The sequence below is a fragment of the Heterodontus francisci genome, chromosome 23 (genome assembly GCF_036365525.1).
Source record: "Heterodontus francisci isolate sHetFra1 chromosome 23, sHetFra1.hap1, whole genome shotgun sequence".
Taxonomy (NCBI): Eukaryota; Metazoa; Chordata; class Chondrichthyes; order Heterodontiformes; family Heterodontidae; genus Heterodontus; species Heterodontus francisci.
The window spans coordinates 55,194,335-55,215,011 of NC_090393.1; the positions used below are offsets into that span (position 1 = coordinate 55,194,335).

The window sequence follows — 20,677 nt, forward strand, 5'->3', positions numbered from 1 at the left end:
TGTTATTCATTTGGCAGTTACATTTAGGCATGTTACCAGTGGCCATTATTCATCTGGGAGCTCTGACAATGAATGGTGGCAGGCATTCAATCACAAGGACATCACATCCAAACCTAATTCTATCCTTGGAGAGATGACCACAGGGTCAATTAATGTTCCATACAACTAGATTAGGGTATAGCAAAGGCTAGGAATCAAACCTGGGTTTTCCTTGTTCACACATAGCTTAGGTACTCACTAAGCAATTGTAGTCCCAGCACTTATACGTTAGATACAAACCTTTATCTCTAACTTTGCAGTTTGCGGTCATTTGGCACACTCTGGGAATACAGGAACAAGTAGTAAACCAATCAGTACCTTGAGCCCGTTCCACCATTCAATTAGACCATGGCTGATCTGTTCTTCAACTTCATTTACCTGCTGTTGCTCCATATCTCTCAATACCCCTTCCCAAAAAAAATCCATTGATCTCAATCTTGAAAATTCCGATAGAGTCATAATGACACAGAAGGAGGCTATTCTGCCCATTTAGTCCATGCTGGCTCTCTGTAGAGTGATGCAATCAGTCTTATCTCCCAGCTCTAGCCCTGTAAGTTTACGTCCAAGTGCCCATCCAATTTCCTTTTGAAATCATTCATCTTCTCTGCTTCCACCACCCTCGTAGGTAGCGAGTTCCAAGTTATTACCACTCGTTGTGTCAATAAGTTCTTCCTCACCCCCCCCACCCCCGCATCTCTTGCTTAAAACTTTAAGTCTATGCCCCCTAGTCCTTGTACCAACAGCAAATGGAAACAGCTTTTCTTTATCTACCCTTTCCAAACCTGTCTGAATCTCTTACACCTCTATCAAATCTCCCCTCAATCTCTTTTGTTCCAAGAATAACCCCAGCTTCACCAACCTAACCTTCCAGCTAAAATCCCCCATCCCTGCTGAATCTTCTCTGCACCTGCTCAAGGACATTCACATCCTTCCTAAAGTGTGTGGCCAGAACTGCATGCAATACTCCAGTTGTGGCGTAACCAAGAGCTTTTTCAAGGTTCAGCATAACTTTCCTGCTTTTTTAGTCAATATCTTTATTTATGAAGCCCAAGATCCCATATACTTTGCCACACAAGTGCTAGGCAATGACCATCTCAAACAAGAGAGCATCTATCCACCTCCCCTTGATGTTCAATGGCGCTACCATCACTGAATCCCCCATTATCAACATCTTAGGGGTTATCATTGACCAGAAACCAAACTGGACCACCCAAATAAATATGGTGGCTACTAGAGCACATCAGAGGCTGAGAATTCTGCAGCGAGTAACTCACTACCTGTCTCCCCATTGTCTGTCCATCATCTACAAGGCACAAGTCAGGAGTGTGATGGAATACTCTCCACTTGCCTGGATGAGTGCAGCTCCAACAACACTCAAGAAGCTCAATACCATCTGGGATAAAGCAGCCCATTTGGCACCCCATCCACCACCTTCAACATTCACTCCCTGCACCACCGGCACACAGTGGCAGCAGTGTGTACCATCTACAAGAGGCACTGCAGCAACTCACCAAGTTTCCATCAACAGCATCTTCCAAACCCGCAACCTCTACCACCTAGAAGGACAAAGGCAGCAGATGCATGGGAATACCACCACCTGCAAGTTCCCTTCCAAGCCACACACCATCCTGACTTGGAATTCTATAGCTGTTCCTTCACTGTCGTTGGGTCAAAATCCTGGAACTTCCTTCCTAACAGCACTGTTGGTGTACCTACACCTCAAGGACTGCAGCGATTCAAGAAGGCAGCTCACCACCACCTTCTCAAGGGCAATTAGGGATGGGCAATATATGCTTGCCTAGCCAGTGATGTCCACATCCCATGAATGAATAAATAAAAAAAACACACTCCAATGTCCTGCCACCTTTAAAGATTGATGTACATGAACCCCCAGGTCCGTCTGTCCTTGTAAACTCTTTAGAACTTTCCCATTTAGTCTATATTGTCGCTCTCTATCCCTTTTGCCAAAATGCATAATCCCACATTTCCCTGTATTGAATTCCATCTGCCACTTGTCTGCCCACTCTGCTAGCCTATCTATGTCCTGTTGCAGTTGATTGGTATCATCCTCACTGTCTGTCACACCTCCAAATTTGGTAGCATAAGCAAATTTTGAAATTTTCCTTTGTATTCAATAGGCCCAACATCCACAGCTTTTTGGGTTAAGCAAGTTTCTGATTTCTACCATCCTGAATGGCCCAGCTCTAATTTGATTATACCCTCCTGTTCTGGATTTCCACCATTAGAGGATACTGTTTTTCTATACCTACTCTATAGAATCACTTATCCTTTTAAACATCTCAACTAGATCACCCTTTAACCTTCTAATCTCAAGGGAATACAAAGTCTGACTAAGACTCTGTACAACTGAAGCACTTTGCATTCCAACCCCTTTAAGATAAAGCCCAACATTTCATTTGCTTTTTTTGCACCTCTGCACTAGCTTTTATTAATCTCTGTACACATACACCCAAATTCCTTTGCTCCTCCATAGCTCAAAGATGATCATTAAGAAAATAACAGGCCACTGTTGGAGGTGGTTATTAATTTCTAGCATGCATTTTCCTCAATTTTTTCCTTCGAATGGTTCTTTGCAGCCAGCCACCCACTCCACCAGCCCCCAGGTCCACAACCCAAAGTCAAATGGTAATGATTCATGTTGCAGGACAGTCCCCCACAGGCAACCGCAGCTCTCGAGTGCCTCACCCAAGAAGTCATATTTCATCTGAATAGAGTGTACTTGCAGACTGCCCAAAAGGAGGCATTAAACAATGATCAAGAGTAGAAACCATGGATTGATTTTTCTTTTGGCCCTCCTTATATCAAAAGGTGCAGATGCCAACTGGAGCACAATCCACTTTTCCAGTTGAGAACAATTAATTCAACACAGACACAGGAGAAAAGCTGTGATGTTTATGACACAACACACCCACTAAACCATCTTTGAATTTAAATTATTCACACATTAAGATCAATATTAAATTGAGACATGAGCAAAAAATTAACTTGTAACAGAATTTTTCTTACAGAAACATACAAGTTTGATGGAGAGAAGAAAGGGGCATAAGAAATATGGTAACTAACCTGCCAACACGTTTCAGCCGCTCTGAGCGGAAATTTTCGTAGTGCAAATCCTGGGTGACTTCTTGTAGGTCCTGCATGTGCGTCCTGAAAGAACAAAGCAAGGATTTAAATATATAATTCTACAAAGTCAATGTTCTCCCCTTCCCCTCTTCTGCTCTCAACTGTCCTTTTCTGCTCGTGTAAACTCTTGCTGGTGGGGTTGGGTGCAGGGTGGAGTTTCTTCAGCAGCGGTGTCCCTTCAGTATTTCTACCCACAGTCATTCATCATGCCAAACTGCTACACCTAGCAGCCATTCAATTGTGGATAGTCCAACTCTGTCCATACCTAATGCCTGCATATTAGCACTTTCCAGGAATCATCTCTGGATAGTAATCAAAAAGGAGAATGCTGGCTGATTCTTTCCCAGTTTAGATGCAGTAAGGCCAGCTGCACTGCCACACTGTACGAGATCAGCTAAGTCAGTACCAACTGGGCACCAAAGCTGGGATCAGTATGGCAATACCATAGTGAACCGCGCATTTACCTACTGCATCACTAGAGATTCTCAGTGCTTTCAAAAATAGTTTTAGCACAGTTTACAATGGGTATTTTGGTCTTACTTGATCCAGATTGCTATTTCCATATAGCTGAAAAGGGCTGCAGTGCTGCTAAGGAGGTGGCAGCGTCTTGTCCTAACGTTGGACAATCAGAACTCATTACACATTACAGCTAATAATAGCACTGGAGGATGATAAACTTGTTCAAAGCAATGGTTCAGCCACAAGTAGTGCAGTGGAAGTCCCACTATAAAAAGACACTGAAGTCAGAGTCAGCGCAGTGGATTCAGCAGGATGATACCAGAAATGAGAAACTATTACTCAAGATACTGAGACTATTCACGCGGTGCAGAGGAGGCCGAGGGGATTTTTAATTGAAAGTAAGGGTCTGTGATGAGCAATTAATTTAAAATTATCACTAGCGGAGCTAGGAAATGTTAGAAGAAACTTCTTTACACAGAAAATTGTTAAGAATATCAATGCTTTGGCACAATGGGAGGGTGAGATAGAGGCCACTGTATCTTTTAAACTGATGGATTCATTATTAAGGAAATGGTAATAGGGCACTTAGAAAATCATAATATGATTAGGCAGAGTCAGCATGGTTTTATGAAAGGGGAATCATGTTTGACAAATCTACTGAGTTTTTTTTTTTGAGTGCAGTTAGCAGGATAGATAAAGGGGAACCAGTGAGTGTAATATATTTGGATTTTCAAAAGGCATTCAAGTAAGACACCACGTGAAAGTTTACTACACAAGATAAGAGCTCAGGGATTGGTGATCATATATTAGCATGGATTGAGAATTGGTTAATGAACAGAAAGCAATGAATGGGTCATTTTCAGGCTGGCAGGTTGTTCCTAGTGGGATGCCGCAAGCATCAGTGCTGCTGCCTCAGCTATTCACAATATATAATAATGACATAGCTGGAAGGATACGGGTATATCCTGGCAGGAAAAATCACAAACGTGGCAGTCCTCTCAAAAGCAGAGCTCCCGTGTGTGTTGATACTAATCAAACAGAGGCGGCTTTGATGGATCGGACACACCTGCAGGATGGAAGACAGTCGCATGCCCAAGGACCTTCTGTACGGTGCGGTTGCCAGGGCCAGACAACCAGTGGGGTGCCCAAAGCTCTGCTTCAAGGATGCTTGCAAGCGTGACACTAAGGCTCTAAACTTCGACTATCGCGCCTGAATCATAATAAACCCAACATTTTAATAGTTTCCTACCAGTTGAAAAAGTTCTATTTTCCTATTCTTCCTCCCAACTGAATAACCTCATTTTCCCACATTACATTCAATCTGCCACCTTCTTGCCCACTCACTTGGCCTGTCTATATCCCTTTGCGGCTGACAAAAGAGGGGAATGGCGACACATGCTGTGGATTACTGTGCACTACCATGTTGACCAGTTGCTACAGCAGCTTGGCAACAGGCGCCATTGCCAAAAACAAGTGGCAGCTTTAAGCACGACACTTGTGGCAGAACCTGCCTCTCAAGGATTGACCTTCATAGACATCAGCAAAGATGCACCAAGAGAAGACACCCCACCTTAAATGGATTGTTTGCTGCGTGTCGTCGATAGAAGGATGAAGGGACCAAATGTAATGCATTCAAGTTGCTAATGATACAAAGCAAGGTGGGAAAGTAAGCTGTGAGACAATGAGTCTGCAAAGGGATATAGACAGGCCAAGTGAGTGGGCAGGAAGGTGGGAGATGGAGTATAATGTGGGAAAATATGTTATGCACTTGGTAGGAAGAATAGGAAAAAAAGAACTTTTTCAACTGGTACGAAACTATTAAAATGTTGGGTTTGTTATGAAAGTGATTCAATTTATTGTTAAATAATTTTTGAGGATTCATATTTAAAGTCTGGAAATGGATTCATTTTGGAAAACTGAAGATTGCACAGATGCTGGACTTTGTTTCTTTGTTGAAAATTCACTGAAAGGACATGGAGAGGTCTTGTTTGAAAATAATCTGTACTGGATATCATATGTCTTAAGCTCAATAAACAGAAACCTTGGTGACTTGGGGGACATGTTTATAGAGAAGTGGCATGTCAAGATTTATGAGGGTCAGGAAGTGGTTTCGCTTCTGAGATATGGTTTTGGTTCAGTTGAGGTGTGGACAGTGTTAAAAAGCAGTTGATTTTGTAGCCTGCTGAAAAAGAAACCATCAGCTCACCTTTCCTGCACCTCTCTAAGAGACCCCGAGAAATCCAACTGCTTCTGAAAAGATCCCAGTGACCCGTCTCCATATACCCGGATGCCAGACCAAAAGGGACAACTGACATCCTTCCATAGTTGCTCTTCTTTTCTTCAGTAATTAGCGATTATTTGGCCAAAGTATTCTTTTTTGTCTTATTTTTGTGTAAGACCTCTGCAGAGAGAATTTCTTTATTTTTTTTCCAGTGCGTGTGTGGGGTACTTAAAAAGGGAACTTCCATATTTCAATCTGTGTTAATGCATTGCTTAGTTACTCGATAAGTCTTGTTTTATAATAAACTGATAATTTTGTTGTTTATTAAAGAAACCTGGTTGGTGTATTTTATTCTGGGATAAAGAGTACAGTATATGATTGTCTATATCAGTAAGTGGGTAAACATTTAAAATATATGTTGTGACCTCTGGAGAAGTGAAACTAGAAAAGACAGTGCACTCCTCCCGCCTCAGTCGTAATATATAATTGGAGGCTCTGTGTGGGATAACCCAAAGCTGGCGACATGCAATTGTGGCATTAGAGTTAAAACCAGGGGCTAAGAAAGCAGACATAATTACAGTAATAGCACAGCATTTGAAATTGGAAGAAGGAAAAGGCGATACAGATGATAATCCAGCTGAATTAGCTAGGATAAAGTTGCAATTGGAAATTAAAAAAACTTGAGCTTGAACAGGAAAAATAAATAAAAAACTTGAACTACAATTTCAAATGGAGAAAGCAGAGCATCAGGAAAGAGAAAGAGGAGGAAGAGAATTCAAAGTTAAAAAGATGGAACTAAGACAAAAGGGTGGCCTTGACACCAGTGAAAAATTTGGAGAGGAAAGAACTGACTCCAGCGCAGGACCCAGTGGACAGCTTTTTAAATTTGTACAAGCCCTTCCCAAGTTTGAGGAAAGGGGCATAGAAGCATTTTTCATTTGTTTTGAAAAGACAGCCAGACAGACGAAGTGGCTGAAGGAAAGCTGGTCACTGCTCATGCAAAGCAGGTTGATGAAGTTTATGCTAGGCTTTCCGAGGAGGCTTCTGCAGATTATGAGATGACAAAAAGTCTATTCTCGCTGCTTATGAGTTAGTACCTGAAGCTTACCAACAGAAATTCCGGATCCTCCGGAGATTGTCTGGGCAGATTTATACAGAATGAGAGGGTAAAGCAAATTAATTTTGATCGTTGGATGCAGGCATTAAAGGTAGAGGCCACCTTAGGGAAATAATTTTCCTGGAAAAATTCACTCCCTCCATTAGAAAGAACCCATGTAGAGAAGCACAAGGTTTCAACGGTCAAACAGGCAGCTGATATCACTGATTATTACAAACTTGTTGACAAGCCTAAACCTTTTGTCCGTCACCCACACAAACCCGAGAAGGATAGAAGGTAGGAGGGTGAAAGGAAGGCAAGTAGCCGGGGACAAGAAGGGACAGCTGGGAACGCTCCTGGAACTCCTACACAGGCCAGAAAGGAAGATGCTGAGGGTGGAAGTGAGGTCCACAAGCCTAAGTGTTACCATTGCCACAACGTGGGACACCTTTGTGCATAATGCTGGAAGTCGTGCGGTAAACCCATGGGGCTTATTGGGGTACACAAAGCCAACGTAGAGAAAGGGGCCCCGACCGAGAATAAGACAGATTAGGCTATAGCTCTGACTGCAGTTGTAAGACCAAGTACAAAAATCGCTGAGTGTGCGGGGGAAGTGAATAAGATAGCTGAGCATTAGAGAATTTTTGTCAAAAGGAAAAATAACTCCCTACCCCTCAAGTGAGGCAGATAAACCTATAATTATACTTGGGGATGCAGGAGCCACCCAAACTCTTTTGCTGGGGAAAGGCATAACATTTCCAGAGAGCGTACTGAATGCCAAGGTTTTAGCGAATGGTATCGACACGGAGAATATACCCATACCTTTGAATCAGATGCACCTGGAGTGTGACCTAATGTCTGGAATGGTAACTGTAGGAGTTTCCCACAGTTTTCCTGTAGACGGAGTTGACTTACTCCTGGGGTATGATTTGGTCGGAGCGAAGGTAGTAGCTTCTCCAGTAATCACGGAAAGACCGAGTGAAGTCCAAGAGACAACCGTCACAGAAAATGGTTCCAGGAATTTTTCCTTCATGTGTAGTGAACCAAGCAACGGGTAAACAAGTTCCATTGTCAGAGGTAAAATTGGCACCACAGACAGATAGCCGAAAATCAGAAACTTTGTGGATTTGAATAATCTGAAGGAAATGTTTAATAAGTCTTCTCTGATCAAGGCTCAGCAAGCCGATCCAGAGTTAAATAAAGTGGCACAAGCGGTTCTAACTGAAGCTGAGGCAAAGAGAGTTCTGGAAGGATACTATATTAAAAGTGGGATTCTGATGAGGAAGTGGAGACCGCCTCACAAACCTGCGGATGAAGAATGGATGGTTGGTTCATCAGATTGTAGTACGGCCCAAGTATCACTGGGAAATATTAAGGATAGCATATTAAATTCCTGTGGCAGGACATGTGGAGATCCAGAAGACCCAATCACGTATAGGTTGACATTTTTACTGGCCAAGTCTTTCAAAGGACGTAGTGCAGTTTTGTAAAACATGCCAGATTGTGGGAAAACTGCAACCTGCCATAAAAATGGCACTTCTAATTCCCATACCAGTTTCTGGGGAACCAATTAGTAGGATATCGGTAGACGGTGTAGGACCTTTACTGAAAACAAAAGTGGGACACCAATATATACTCACTATCATGGATACAGCTACTTGGTTCTAAGAGGCCATTCCCTTGAGAACAATTTCTGCTAAGTTGTGATAGAGAAGTTAACCCAGTTCTTCAGTAGATATGGATTACTGATTGAGATTCAGTCGGATCAAAGTTCCAATTTTATGTCTAAAATTTTTCAGCAAGTTATGGGTAACTTGGGTCTAACACAGTTAAAGTATTCAGCACACCACCCACAGACAAAAGGGGCTTTAGAAAGGTACCATCAGACCCTCAAAACAATGATCAGGCCATACTGTCATGAATATCCCCATGATTGGGATAAAGGGCTAGAATTTCTTTTGTTTGCCACTAGGAATTCACCTATGAGTCTACCAGTTTTAGTCCTTTTGAGTTAGTTTATGAACACGAGACAAGAGGTCCTCTAAAACTAAATCGAAGAAAAGTTTTTAAGAGGACAAGTCTTCAGTGTTAGATTATGTGTCCGTGTTCTGGGAGCAGCTCGCGAGAGCCTGCAAAGTGGCTGAAGAACACCTGAAAGCTTCCCAAACAACCATTAAGAAATGGGCAGACAAGGATGCCATTTCAACCAGGGGATGAGGTGCTAGTATTACTGCCTTTACAGGGTGAACTACTGAAAGCACGGCTCAGTGGTCCATATAAAGTGGTCAAAAGAATTGGTAAAGTAAATTATTTGATTGATACCCTCGATCGCCGGAAAAAGAATCAGCTGTGTCATATCAATATGTTGAAACAATATCATCGCTGGGAGGAAGAGAAGAAAGCACAGCTATGTCAGGCAGTAAGGACAATGAAAGATGAAAAGGATAGTGAGGATGAGGCAGGAGGAGGCCTAGACAATTCTCAAATTGAGCATCCTACTATCCGGTTAGCTAATACTGAATTGTTAGGGAGATTAGGGAGGGGTGGCACAGTGGTTAGCACCGCAGTCTCACAGCTCTAGGGACCCGGGTTCGATTCTGGGTACTGCCTCTGTGAAGTTTGCAAGTTCTCCCTGTGACCGCGTGGGTTTTCCCCGGGTGCTCCGGTTTCCTCCCACAGCCAAAGACTTGCAGGTGATAGGTAAATTGGCCGTTGTAAATTGCCCCTAGTGTAGGTAGGGAATATGGGATTACTGTAGGGTTAGTATAAATGGGTGGTTGTTGGTTGGCACAGACTCACTGGGCCTGTTTCAGTGCTGTATCTCTAAATAAAATAAAATAAAAAATTAGACACTATGCTTTCATACTTAGATGCAGAATGACGAGAAGACCTAACAAGGCTACTCACAGCATTTAAAGGAGTCTGTAGGGACAAACCAGGATGTACAACCTTAGTCATACATGATGTGGATGTAGGGGAATCCTTTGCTATAAAACAGCAGCCTTATCGCTCAAGTCCAGAGAAACAGGCCCAGGTAAAAACAGAAATCCAATACATGTTGAAAAACCACCTAATTAAACCTAGTCAAAGCAACTGGAACTCGCCAGTGGTGTTTGTGCCTAAATCGGACAGTTCAACTAGTTTCTGGATAGACTACAGAAAGGTTAATGCAGTAAAGAAAAGGCAGACTCCTACCCAATTCCTTGTTTGGAAGACTGTACTGACAGAGTGGGCAGTGCCACATTTCTTACAAAAATAGAATTGTTAAAGTGATACTGGCAGGTTCCTTTAACGGCCCGAGCTAAAGAAATATTGGCCTTTGTCACACCAAACGGTCTTTTCCAATGCTGAGTGATGCCATTCGGGCTAAAAAATGATCCAGCCACTTTTCAGAGACTAATGAACCAAGTGGTAGCCAGTGTTCCTAAATATGTAGTTTACCCTGATGATGTGCTAGTATGCAGTGACACTTGGAAGGACCACTTGCAACAACTGGAAACTCTGTCTAGAAAATTACAATCAGCTGATTTAGTGACAAAACTTGCCAAAAGTGAATTTGCAAAAGCAAGGGTAACCTACCTCGGGCATATAATAGGGCAAGGACACGTGTGCCAAGAACAGCAAAAGTATAAGCATTGTTGGAGTTCCCTACCCCGAAGACTAAGAGAGAAATCAAGAGGTTTTTGGTGATGTGTGGTTTCTACTGCAGGTTTGTGCCAAATTTTAGTACTACAGCTGCACCACTAATGGGTTTGCTTCATAAAAAGAAACCAAGGTAGTGTGGTCAGGGGATGCCAAGCATCTTTTGAGAGGCTGAAAGCCATTTTGATTAAATGAACCAGTGTTGGCTGCCCCTTTAAGGTAGCAATTGATGCTAGTGACCTGGGGATTGGTGCAGTCCTGCAACAAGCTGATGAATCGGGCATAGAAAAGCCAGTGGGATATTTTCCAAAAAGCTAAAACACCACCAAAAAAAGATATTCAATAGTGGAAAAAAAAACCCTAGGCTTATTACTAGCTCTTAAGTATTTGGAAGTCTACTACTCTTTATCCCAGAATAAAATACATCAACCAGGTTTCTTTAATAAGCAACAAAATTATCAGTTTATTGTAAAACAAGACTTATCCAGTAACGAAGCAAAGCATTAACACACAGATTGATATGTGAAAGTTCCCTTTTTAAATACTCCCCACACACAGAGACACAGTGGTATATATTGATCATAACCCCCTAGCCTTAATGGAAAAATTCAAAAATCAGAATACCAGACTATTCCAATGGAGACTGAAGATTTCATAGATGATGGATTTTGTTTTTGTAATTGAAAGTTCACTGAAATGACACAGAGGTCTTGTTTGAAAATAACTTTTACTGGATATCACATGACTTCAGCTCAATAAACAGAAACCTTGGTGACTTGGGGGGAGATGTTTATAGAGAAGTAACATGTCAAGATTTATGAGGATTTATGAGGATGTGGCTTCGCTTCCGAGATATAGTTCTGGTTCAGTTGGAGTGTTGTAGCCTGCTGCAAAAGAAACCTCCAGCTCATCTTTCCTGCACCTCTCGAAGAGACCCTGAGAAATCGAGTGTGTCAGCTCCTTTTTCTCTACCACTTTGCAAAAACCTGCGAATCCAGTTGATAACTAGATGTTCTACAGCGTGATAACTGAAACCCTTGATGCCACATTTCTCCTGGAAAAGCTACCAGACTATTTCTCAACATCTCCAGAATGAACTGCTTCCGAAAAGATCCCAGTGACCCATCTCCGTATACAAGGATGCCAGACCAAAAGGGACAACTGACATCCTTCCACATCTCTTTTTTTCCTTCAAGAATTAGCAATTATTTGGCCAAAGTATTTTCTTTTGTCTTTTTTTTGAAAAAGACCTCTGCAGAGAGAATTTCTTTATTTTTTTCCAATGTGTGTGGGGAGTATTTAAAAAGGGAACTTTCACATTTAAAACTGTGTGTTAATGCTTTTCTTCGTTACTGGATAAGTCTTGTTTTACAATAAACTGATAATTTTGTTGTTTATTAAAGAAATCTGGTTGATATATTTTATTCTGAGATAAAGAGTTTATGACTGACCATATCGGTAACTGGGCAAACATTTAAAATATATGTTGTGACCTGTGAAGTGGGAGTAGAAAACACAGTGCACTCCTCCCAGCTTTGGTCGTAACAGGTTTCACAAGCAACTGTTTGTCCTTGAACTCAAAATAATGTTCACACACAGCTACAGCAAACAATTAGGAAGGCAAATAGTATGCTGGCCTTTACTGCAAGTTGTTTGGAGTACAAGAGTAAGGAAACCTTGCTGCAATTGTACAGGGCTTGTGTGAAACCACACCTGGAGTACAATTTGAGTCTCTGTACTTAAGAAAGAATACAGGGGATGTTCACTAGATTAATTGCTGGGATAAGAGAGTTGCCCTATGAGGAGAGATTGAGTAGAGTGGGCTTATATTCTCTGGAGTTTAGAAGAATGAGGGGTTTTCTCATTGAAACATAGAGCCTGAGGGGGCTTGACAGGGTAGATGCTGATAGGCCATTTTCCCTGGCTGAAGAGTCTAGAACTTGGGGGCATAGTCATAAGGGGTCAGCCATTTAGGATTGAGACGAGGAGAAATTTTTCACTCAGAGGGTTGTGAATCTTTGAAGTTCTCTGCGCCAGTGGTTGTAGATGCTTAGTCAGAGTATATTCAAGGCACAGACCGAGATTTTTGGACTCTGAGGGAATTAAGGGATATGGGAATGCGAACATATGAATTAGGAGTAGGAGTAGGCCACTCGGCCCCTCAAACCTGTTCTGCCATTCAATAAGTTCATGGCTGAACTGATTTCTCCACATTACCACCTACCCCCGATACCTTTCACCCCCTTGCTTATCAAGACAAAGACTCACTACCCTCAGAGAAAAAAATTCTCCTCGTCTCTGTCTTAAACAGTGACCACTGGTTCTAGATTCTCGCACAAGGGGAAACATCCTTTCCACATCCACCCTATCAAGACCCCTCAGGATCTTACATGTTTCAATCAAGTCGCCTCTTACTCTTCCAAATTCCAGTGGATACAAGCCTAGCCTGTCCAATCTTTCCTCATAAGACAACCCGCCCATTCCAGGTATCAGTCCAGTAAATCTTCTTTGAACTGTTTCCAACGCACTTACATCCTTCCTGAAATGAGACCAATACAGTACACAGTACTCCAGATGTAGTCTCACCAATGCCCTGTATAGCTGAAGCATAACCTCCCTACTCAATTCCCCTCGTGATAAACGATAACATTCTATTAGCTTTCCCAATTACGTGCGGTACCTACATACTAACCATTTGCGATTCATGCACTAGATCCCTCTACATCTCAGAACTCCGCAATCTCTCACCAATTAGATAATATGCTTCTTTCTTATTCTTCCTGCCAAAATTGACAACTGCGCATTTTCCCACATTATACTCCATCTGCCAGAACTTTGCCCACTCACTTAACCTATTTATATTACTTTGTAGCCTCCATATGTCCAACCTAATTTCCTACCTATCTTTGTGTCATCAGCAAATTGAGCAACCATACCTTCAGTCCGTTCATTGAAGTCATTTATATAAATTGTAAAAAGTTGAGGCCCCAGCACTGATCCCTGTGGTACACCATTTGTTACATCTTGCCAACCAGAAAATGACCCATTCATGCCTACCTTTTATTTCCTGTTAGCTAGACAATCTCCTATCCATGCCAATATGTTATCCCCTACACATTGAGCTTTTATTTTTTGCAATAACCTTTCATGCGGCACATTATCAAATGCCTTCTGGAAATCTAAGTACAATATATCCACCGGTTCCCCTTCATCCATAGCACATGTAACTCCCTCAAAGAACTCCAATAAATCGGTTAGACATGATTACCCTTTAACAAAACCATGTTGACTCTGCCTGATTTCCTTGAATTTTTCTAAGTGCCCTGCTATAACGTTTTTAATAATAGCTTCTAACATTTTCCCTAAGTCAGATGTTAAGCTAACTGGCCTGTAGTTTCCTGCTTTCTGTCTCTCCCTCCCTTTTTGAATAAAGGAGTTACATTCACTATTTTCCAGTCTGGCAGAACCTTCCCTGAATCTAGGGAATTTGGGAAAATTAAAACTAACGCATCAACTATCTCACTAGCCACTTCTTTTAACACCTTAGGATGAAGTCCATCAGGACCCGGGGACTTGTCAGCCCGCCGCTCCAACAATTTGTTCTGTACTACTTCCCTGGTGATTGTAATTTTCTCGAGTTCCTCCCTCCCTTCCATTTCCTGATTTACAGCTAATTCTGGGATGTTACTTGCATCCTCTATAGTGAAGACCGATGCAAAATATCTATTCAATTCATCTGTCATCTCCTTATTATCCATTATTAATTCCCCAGACTCACTTCCTATCAGACCAACGTTCACTTTGTTAACTCTTTTCTTTTTTGAACATCTATAGAAACTCTTACTATCTGTCTTTATATTTCTAGCTAGCTTTCTCTCGTACTCTAATTTTACCTTCCTCATCAATCTTTTAGTCAATCTTTGCTGTTTTTTTATATTCTGTCCAATCTTCTGACCTGCCACCCACCTATGCACAATTATATGCTTTTTCTTTAAGTTTGATACTATCTTTAACTGTTTTAGTTAACCACGGATGGCGGGTCACCCCCTTGGAATTTTTCAGATAGGGAAATGGAGTTGAGGTCGAAGATCAACCATGATCTTACTGAATGATGGAGCAGGCTTGAAGGCATTTTATGGCCTGTGTCAACTCCTATTTCTTACATTCTTATATGGAAGAACAGACACACGTTTGAAACAGGGGATACAGTCATGGCAAGATGGTGCAGTGCAAAGAGCAGACACAGATGAGCCAAATAACCTCCTTCTGTGCTGTAAATTTCCATGGCCAGCAACTTATTTTGGAGGTTCTCGATTACAACATGCACTACACATTTACTTGTGTAAAACTAACAAAGACAGCAAAGTTTCACACCAGCAGCTAGGGTAGATCTCCCCTTAATGAGCACGCCAGTGTCACATGACTCCTCCAACCTAAGCAAAGCTTACACCACACACCTCACTTTGACTTCCCTAACAGAAATCTTGTATCACAGCTCCAATTTCATTTCAGTTCCGTGTGTCATATTCTTACTTATTTTGGAGAAACAGGACAGCTGGTGGAATAACACAGAATTCTGAACATTGAACCCTGAGACAACACCCAAACTAGTTTCATAAATCTTTTAAAACTCAAATCAATTTAAGCCAGCAGTATCCCATCGGTAAGAGTATACCCCCTATCCCCAATAATATTGCCTATATATACTTGTATGTTGGTTATGGACAGCTGCTTTTCTGCACACAGTTCCAAGAGTAAACGACCACTTTCATTAGTTTCCAACTCCATGGTTTCCGAGCACTCCCTTCCATGCCAGGCTGTTATGGCCCACTCTGGCATTGAAATCGCCAAGGACGACAATTTTGACCTTGGGAGGGGCATTCTGGATGAGTTTACAGAGATCTGTGTAAAACTTATCTTTGTCAGCTGGGTTAACCTTCAGGGTAGGAGCATAAACACTGATGAGGGTTGCATGCTGCAGGGGCAGGTGCAGGGACATGATGTGTTCGGAGTGGCAGGCTTGAAAGTTTAATGGCGATAGTCTTCTTCACCATGAAGCAGACACCGAAGAGGTGTTGTTCACCTTGAGGTCTACCTGACCAATAGAAAATGGAGAAAAGCAGCTGTCCATAACCAACATCTTCTTTCAACAAAAAGATCACTTCAAAACCACATTGATGCATCCCTGCTCTAAACACTGGCACCTGATAGATTACATTTTGGTGGGTCAGTGTGACCTAAAGGACGTCCTGCATACTAAAGTCTGTCATACAGACCACTGGCCCGTTTGTTCAAAGCTGAACTTCCACTTCAAGCCTAAGCCCAAGAACAGGCCTAGAGACAATCTATCAAAGAAATTTCGAGTCAGCAACCTTCAAACCTCATCTTGCAGAGATAGATATCAAGCAATCTTACAGACTAGACTGGAACATCCTGATTTCACTGCTGATTCCACTCCAGAAGAACTCTGGGAACACATCAAAACTGTAGTACTGGATACTTCCAACGGGGTTCATCGGACCCAGCACCAAGAAGAATAGGGACTGGTTTGATGAAAATGACAAGGAAATTCAAGTTCTGCTTAAAAAAGGTCAGCTCATCAGACTTAGCTGGCCAGCCGAGAGAAAAAGTCAGCCTACCATCAAGCGTGCAGCACCTTTCAATGTAAACTGAGGAACATCCAAAATGACTGATGGATTGCACTTGGGGAAAAAAAAATTAACTGTATGCTGATACTGGCGACACAAGTTTCTATGAAGCACTAAAATCTGTCTATGGACCAGCACATCAAACCCAAAACCCCACGAGGAGCGTCGATGGCAAAATCCTACACACCAAGGAGTCAGTCCTTGTAAAACTTGGATGCCCACCCAGGTTCCCAGCCATGGTGAAGCAGTTTCATGAAAATCAGTATGGACAAGTCAAGCAAAACAGCGACCTCTCGAGGCCCTTCCATATCTCCAAGTAGGGACGTGTGCTGGCCCAAACCCTATTCACCATCTTTTTCAGCATGATGCTGCAGCATGCAACAGAAGACCTTAAGGAGCGAGTTTATGTAAGCATCCAGACTGAGGGAGGCCTTTTCAACCTCAGGCATCTTCGGACTCACACAAAGACACAAGAAAAACTCATCCGTGAACTTGTTTACACCGATGTCTGTGCTCTCCTGGCCCACAGTCAGTCGGACCTGCAACATATAACACCACATTTTTCTGAGGTGGCACAACTCTTCGGACTAAAAATCAGTTTAAAGAAAACTGAAGTCCTGCATCAGCCTGCACCCCAAGAAGAATATACACCACCAAGCATGGTCATCAAGGGAACTGAGCTGAATGCCGTCAAGCAATTTACTTATTTGGGGAGCGTCATGTCGTTTGATGCCACCATAGACAAGGAAGTAGACAAAAGGCTCTCAAAAGCAAAGAGCACATTCGGCAGACTCTACAAATGTGTGTGGAGAAACCACAGCCTCAGAGCACAGACCAAAGTGTACAAAGCCATAGTCCTCATCACCCTTCTGTACGGCGCCGAGTCATGGGTCCTATACCGCCGTCATGTACGCCTTCTAGAGCGCTTCCATCAGTGCTGCCTCCGCAGCATCCCCAAGATCTGCTGACAGGACCGCATCACAAACATTGAAGTCCTGGAATCAGCCAGCATCACCGGCATTGAGGCCATCCTCCTGCAAAGCCAACTGCATTGGGCGGGTCAGGTTGCCCAGATGGACGACAGTCGCTGCCCAAGATCGTGTTGTATGGAGAGCTGACCACAGGTAAAAGGAACAGAGGGGCCCGGTGCAAACATTTCAAGGACTCCCTGAAGAAGTCCCTCTCTGTGTGCCAAATCGACCATCGCCAGTGGGAAGCGCAGGCCATAGATCTTGATGCCTGGAGATGCTCCATCAGGAGAGCTAGAGACACCTTTGAGATTGAGCGAAGAACCAGCATGAAAGAGAAAAGGAGAACAGGACAGATCCAACTGCCCCCAGCAGCGACTACACCTTCACATATACCCTCTGTGGGAGAATCTGCCGTCATGGATAGGCCTGACTAGCCACCAGCGGGCCTGCAACCGATGACTACAGCCTTCCCAAAATCCTTGTCCACGAAGAAATGCCAAGAAGATGTACTTGTATTGAGTAAGAAACCCGTTGTTAAATGTACTGAATGGGATAAAAAAAAAAAGCAATACTGTTAATTTTATAACACTAGCATCAGTTGGGAGACTGAGAAAGTAGCATAGTCTCCACCACTTACACCGTCCATGCTTAGCAAAGGTAGCTGTCTATATCAGGCAAATGCTATTAACTATTTTCCAGTGCCATAGGAGTCAATTACTAAGGCAGCATTTATAACCATATAAAGCACACCAACTATTTATTTCACACAGTTCAGTTAATACTTACTCTGTATTTACCAACTTTCTCTGCTGATTTCAACCAAATTTGGGTCTTCAAACAGTTTCAATCATCGCTCCGCACCTCGTTAAAATACAAAAACTTTAGTGATGACAGCCTGAATGCAACTGCAAATAATTATGAGGTAGTTGCAAAATGAGATTTAAAAAAATGTTGGTTGGTTACTTCCCTTTACCTCATCTGCCTAACTCAGGCACTCCCCGGTGTCCCAGTCCTGTATTAGCTGATCACTGCAATCCTCTCAGCCACCAGAGGGCCAACTGTTCCAACAATTCACTTGCTGATGTTGGAAAAGGAGAACTATGCCTGCTGGCAATTTCACAAGTAGATTGCTGACATGCAATTTTATATTCTAGAAAGCCAGTTGTTGAAGGATGATACTGGAGTCAATCTTTACTTAGTCTTAGATTTATTTACAAAGTGAAAGATGACAAACATATAGCTCCTAACACACACCCCTACACGGTCTCAGTAAATGTCTCCTTCTTGGTGTTCAAGACAGACCTCAATTCATGCCCTCCACCTGCACATAATTAAACACAATTGATATACAATTAACAAGCAACACTTCATATTACTTAAGGTAGCCAAGCCTTGGTCTAACTGGCTGTAGGAGCCCTACAAAAGATCGTTGAGTTTGCTCCAAGAAAGTAAAATAGGTTCCCTGGAGCCCAGCACGTTAACACAGATTCAAAGCCACTCACTGACCTTTTGCCAATCTCCCCATTGAGGCATCCGTCAAATTGTCCACTCAAGCCTCATCATGTTCTTGGAAGAAAATACTTAAGAAAGTAAGTATGTGATTGGCACGAACTGGCTGCACAGTTCATTTCTGAGCTGAAGCCAGTACCTGCGTAGCTGCAGAAAAGGTCTGATCAAAGCACGCATTGCTCCACAGTTACACCCATTACTGAGGGTACTGGTTCAACACTGAAATTATGCCATACATCAAGGATGATTAATCTTCAAAATTCACCACACTTGGGAATCCATCATAAAATATATCTTTCTTCAAATCTTACAACAAAAAAGTCAACTACATATCTGACCATTTTAAATGCAAATAGTTCCCATTAACACATTCCTTTATCAACAATGGTGCAGAAAGTAAGAAACCATGCCTTTTCTTTCTTTGCCCATTTTTTCTCTGCCTTTTCTGAAAAGGTTGTCTCCTTGCTGGTTCCTATTCCACATTCTTGGTTGCATTCTTAGATTTTGCCCAAGTGACAGCAAGCCTTTTCCAGGATATTTTACCAAGCCAAGCCCAATACTATTCTCACCTGATGTCCATGCATGTGCATTTCCAACAGGGGCACTGGATAACAACCAAGAACAGAAATCCTGTTCAATTTTCCTATACCTGCACCAAGAATGTAGAGGCCAATTATGACGTCCACTTGCTGTCCTGACTGATATCAATTAATTCAGTACAAACTGGAGATCAAAATAGGGAACTTGCTGGTCTGATGCTTTTGCTACTCACTGGAATAGCTTGACTGAATGCGTGCACTAAGTCCACAATATGGATACATCTCAAGTAATAAAATTTCAGATAAAGTTGCAGTTGCCACATTCTAGTTTTTCACATTTACACTGCAGTACCATGACAATAATCTGATACTTAGATTCTCTTCTACATGATAGAGGATGGCTATTGTGTACAAGGTTACAACGAACGTCAGTTCATCCCACAATCAAAGAGCAAAATTCATGTCAATTAATCTGCAACATGTGGGACAACCTTGAAATGTAATGCTGCGTATTTTTCTACAGCCTAAACATTTATAGTCCCCACTGATGTTAATGTGATGTGCCTAATAAATGCAGCGGACAGTAAAACCAAAAAGACAAGTAACCAGCATATTCTTAAACAAGAAATCTCAGTTAGCAACTGCCTCTGTTAGCAGTCGCCTCCAGAATTTCATCACCAAGCTAATCGACCAGGAGAAGGCCTTTGACAGAATATCGTACACGTACATGATGGACTTGCTCTCCAAAAAGGGATCTGGGGAAGAAATTTGCAATTGAATCCAACTGCTCAACACAAATATCAGTGGTGCAGTTTCAATCAATGAGTGGAATTTGGAAAGTTTTATGGTCAAATCTGGAATCAGGCAGGGCTGTCCCCTCTCCCCTGTCTTGTCCGTGTGCTGTATTGAACCTTCTGTCTAGTTCATCAGGAAGGATGTCGAGATAAGAAGGATGACAGTCCAAGGCAGCGAAGGCACTCGGGTCAAAGCCTCCCTGTACACAACAACGTTGCCATCTTCTGCTTGGATCCTCTGTCGATTTGCAGACTGATGAACATCTGCGACCAGTTCGAGCTGGCGTTGGGAGCCAAAGTAAATCGTAGCAAGAGCAAGGCCATGTTCTTTGGGAAGTGGGCCGACCAATTCTTTGTCCCCTTTAGCATCAGATCAGACTACCTAAAGGTACTGGGGATATGGATCGGAGGGGCCGGGGTGTGCACCAAAGACTGGAAGGAATGTATAGCCCTTGGTGAAACAGAAACTGGGCATTTGGGAGCAACGTCCCCTCTCCATTGCAGGTAAGAACCTGATCAACAGGTGTGAGGCACTCTCAGTGTTGCAGGTCGGGCCCATACCCCACTCCTGCGCTGTGGCTGTCACCCGAGCATCTTCCGCTTTATCTGGAGATC

At 42.6% G+C, this 20,677-nt stretch overlaps 1 protein-coding gene across 1 annotated transcript in view; it reads right to left on the reverse strand.

Annotated features, from left to right (window-relative positions):
* The window catches only part of zgc:63587 (uncharacterized protein LOC393431 homolog), a 192,341-nt gene that overhangs the window by 72,066 nt on the left and 99,598 nt on the right, over nucleotides 1-20,677 (reverse strand). The window contains exon 11 of the mRNA XM_068055332.1: nucleotides 3,124-3,207. Within this exon, the coding sequence (XP_067911433.1) occupies nucleotides 3,124-3,207 (84 nt within the window). The remainder of the gene's footprint in view (nucleotides 1-3,123; nucleotides 3,208-20,677) is intronic.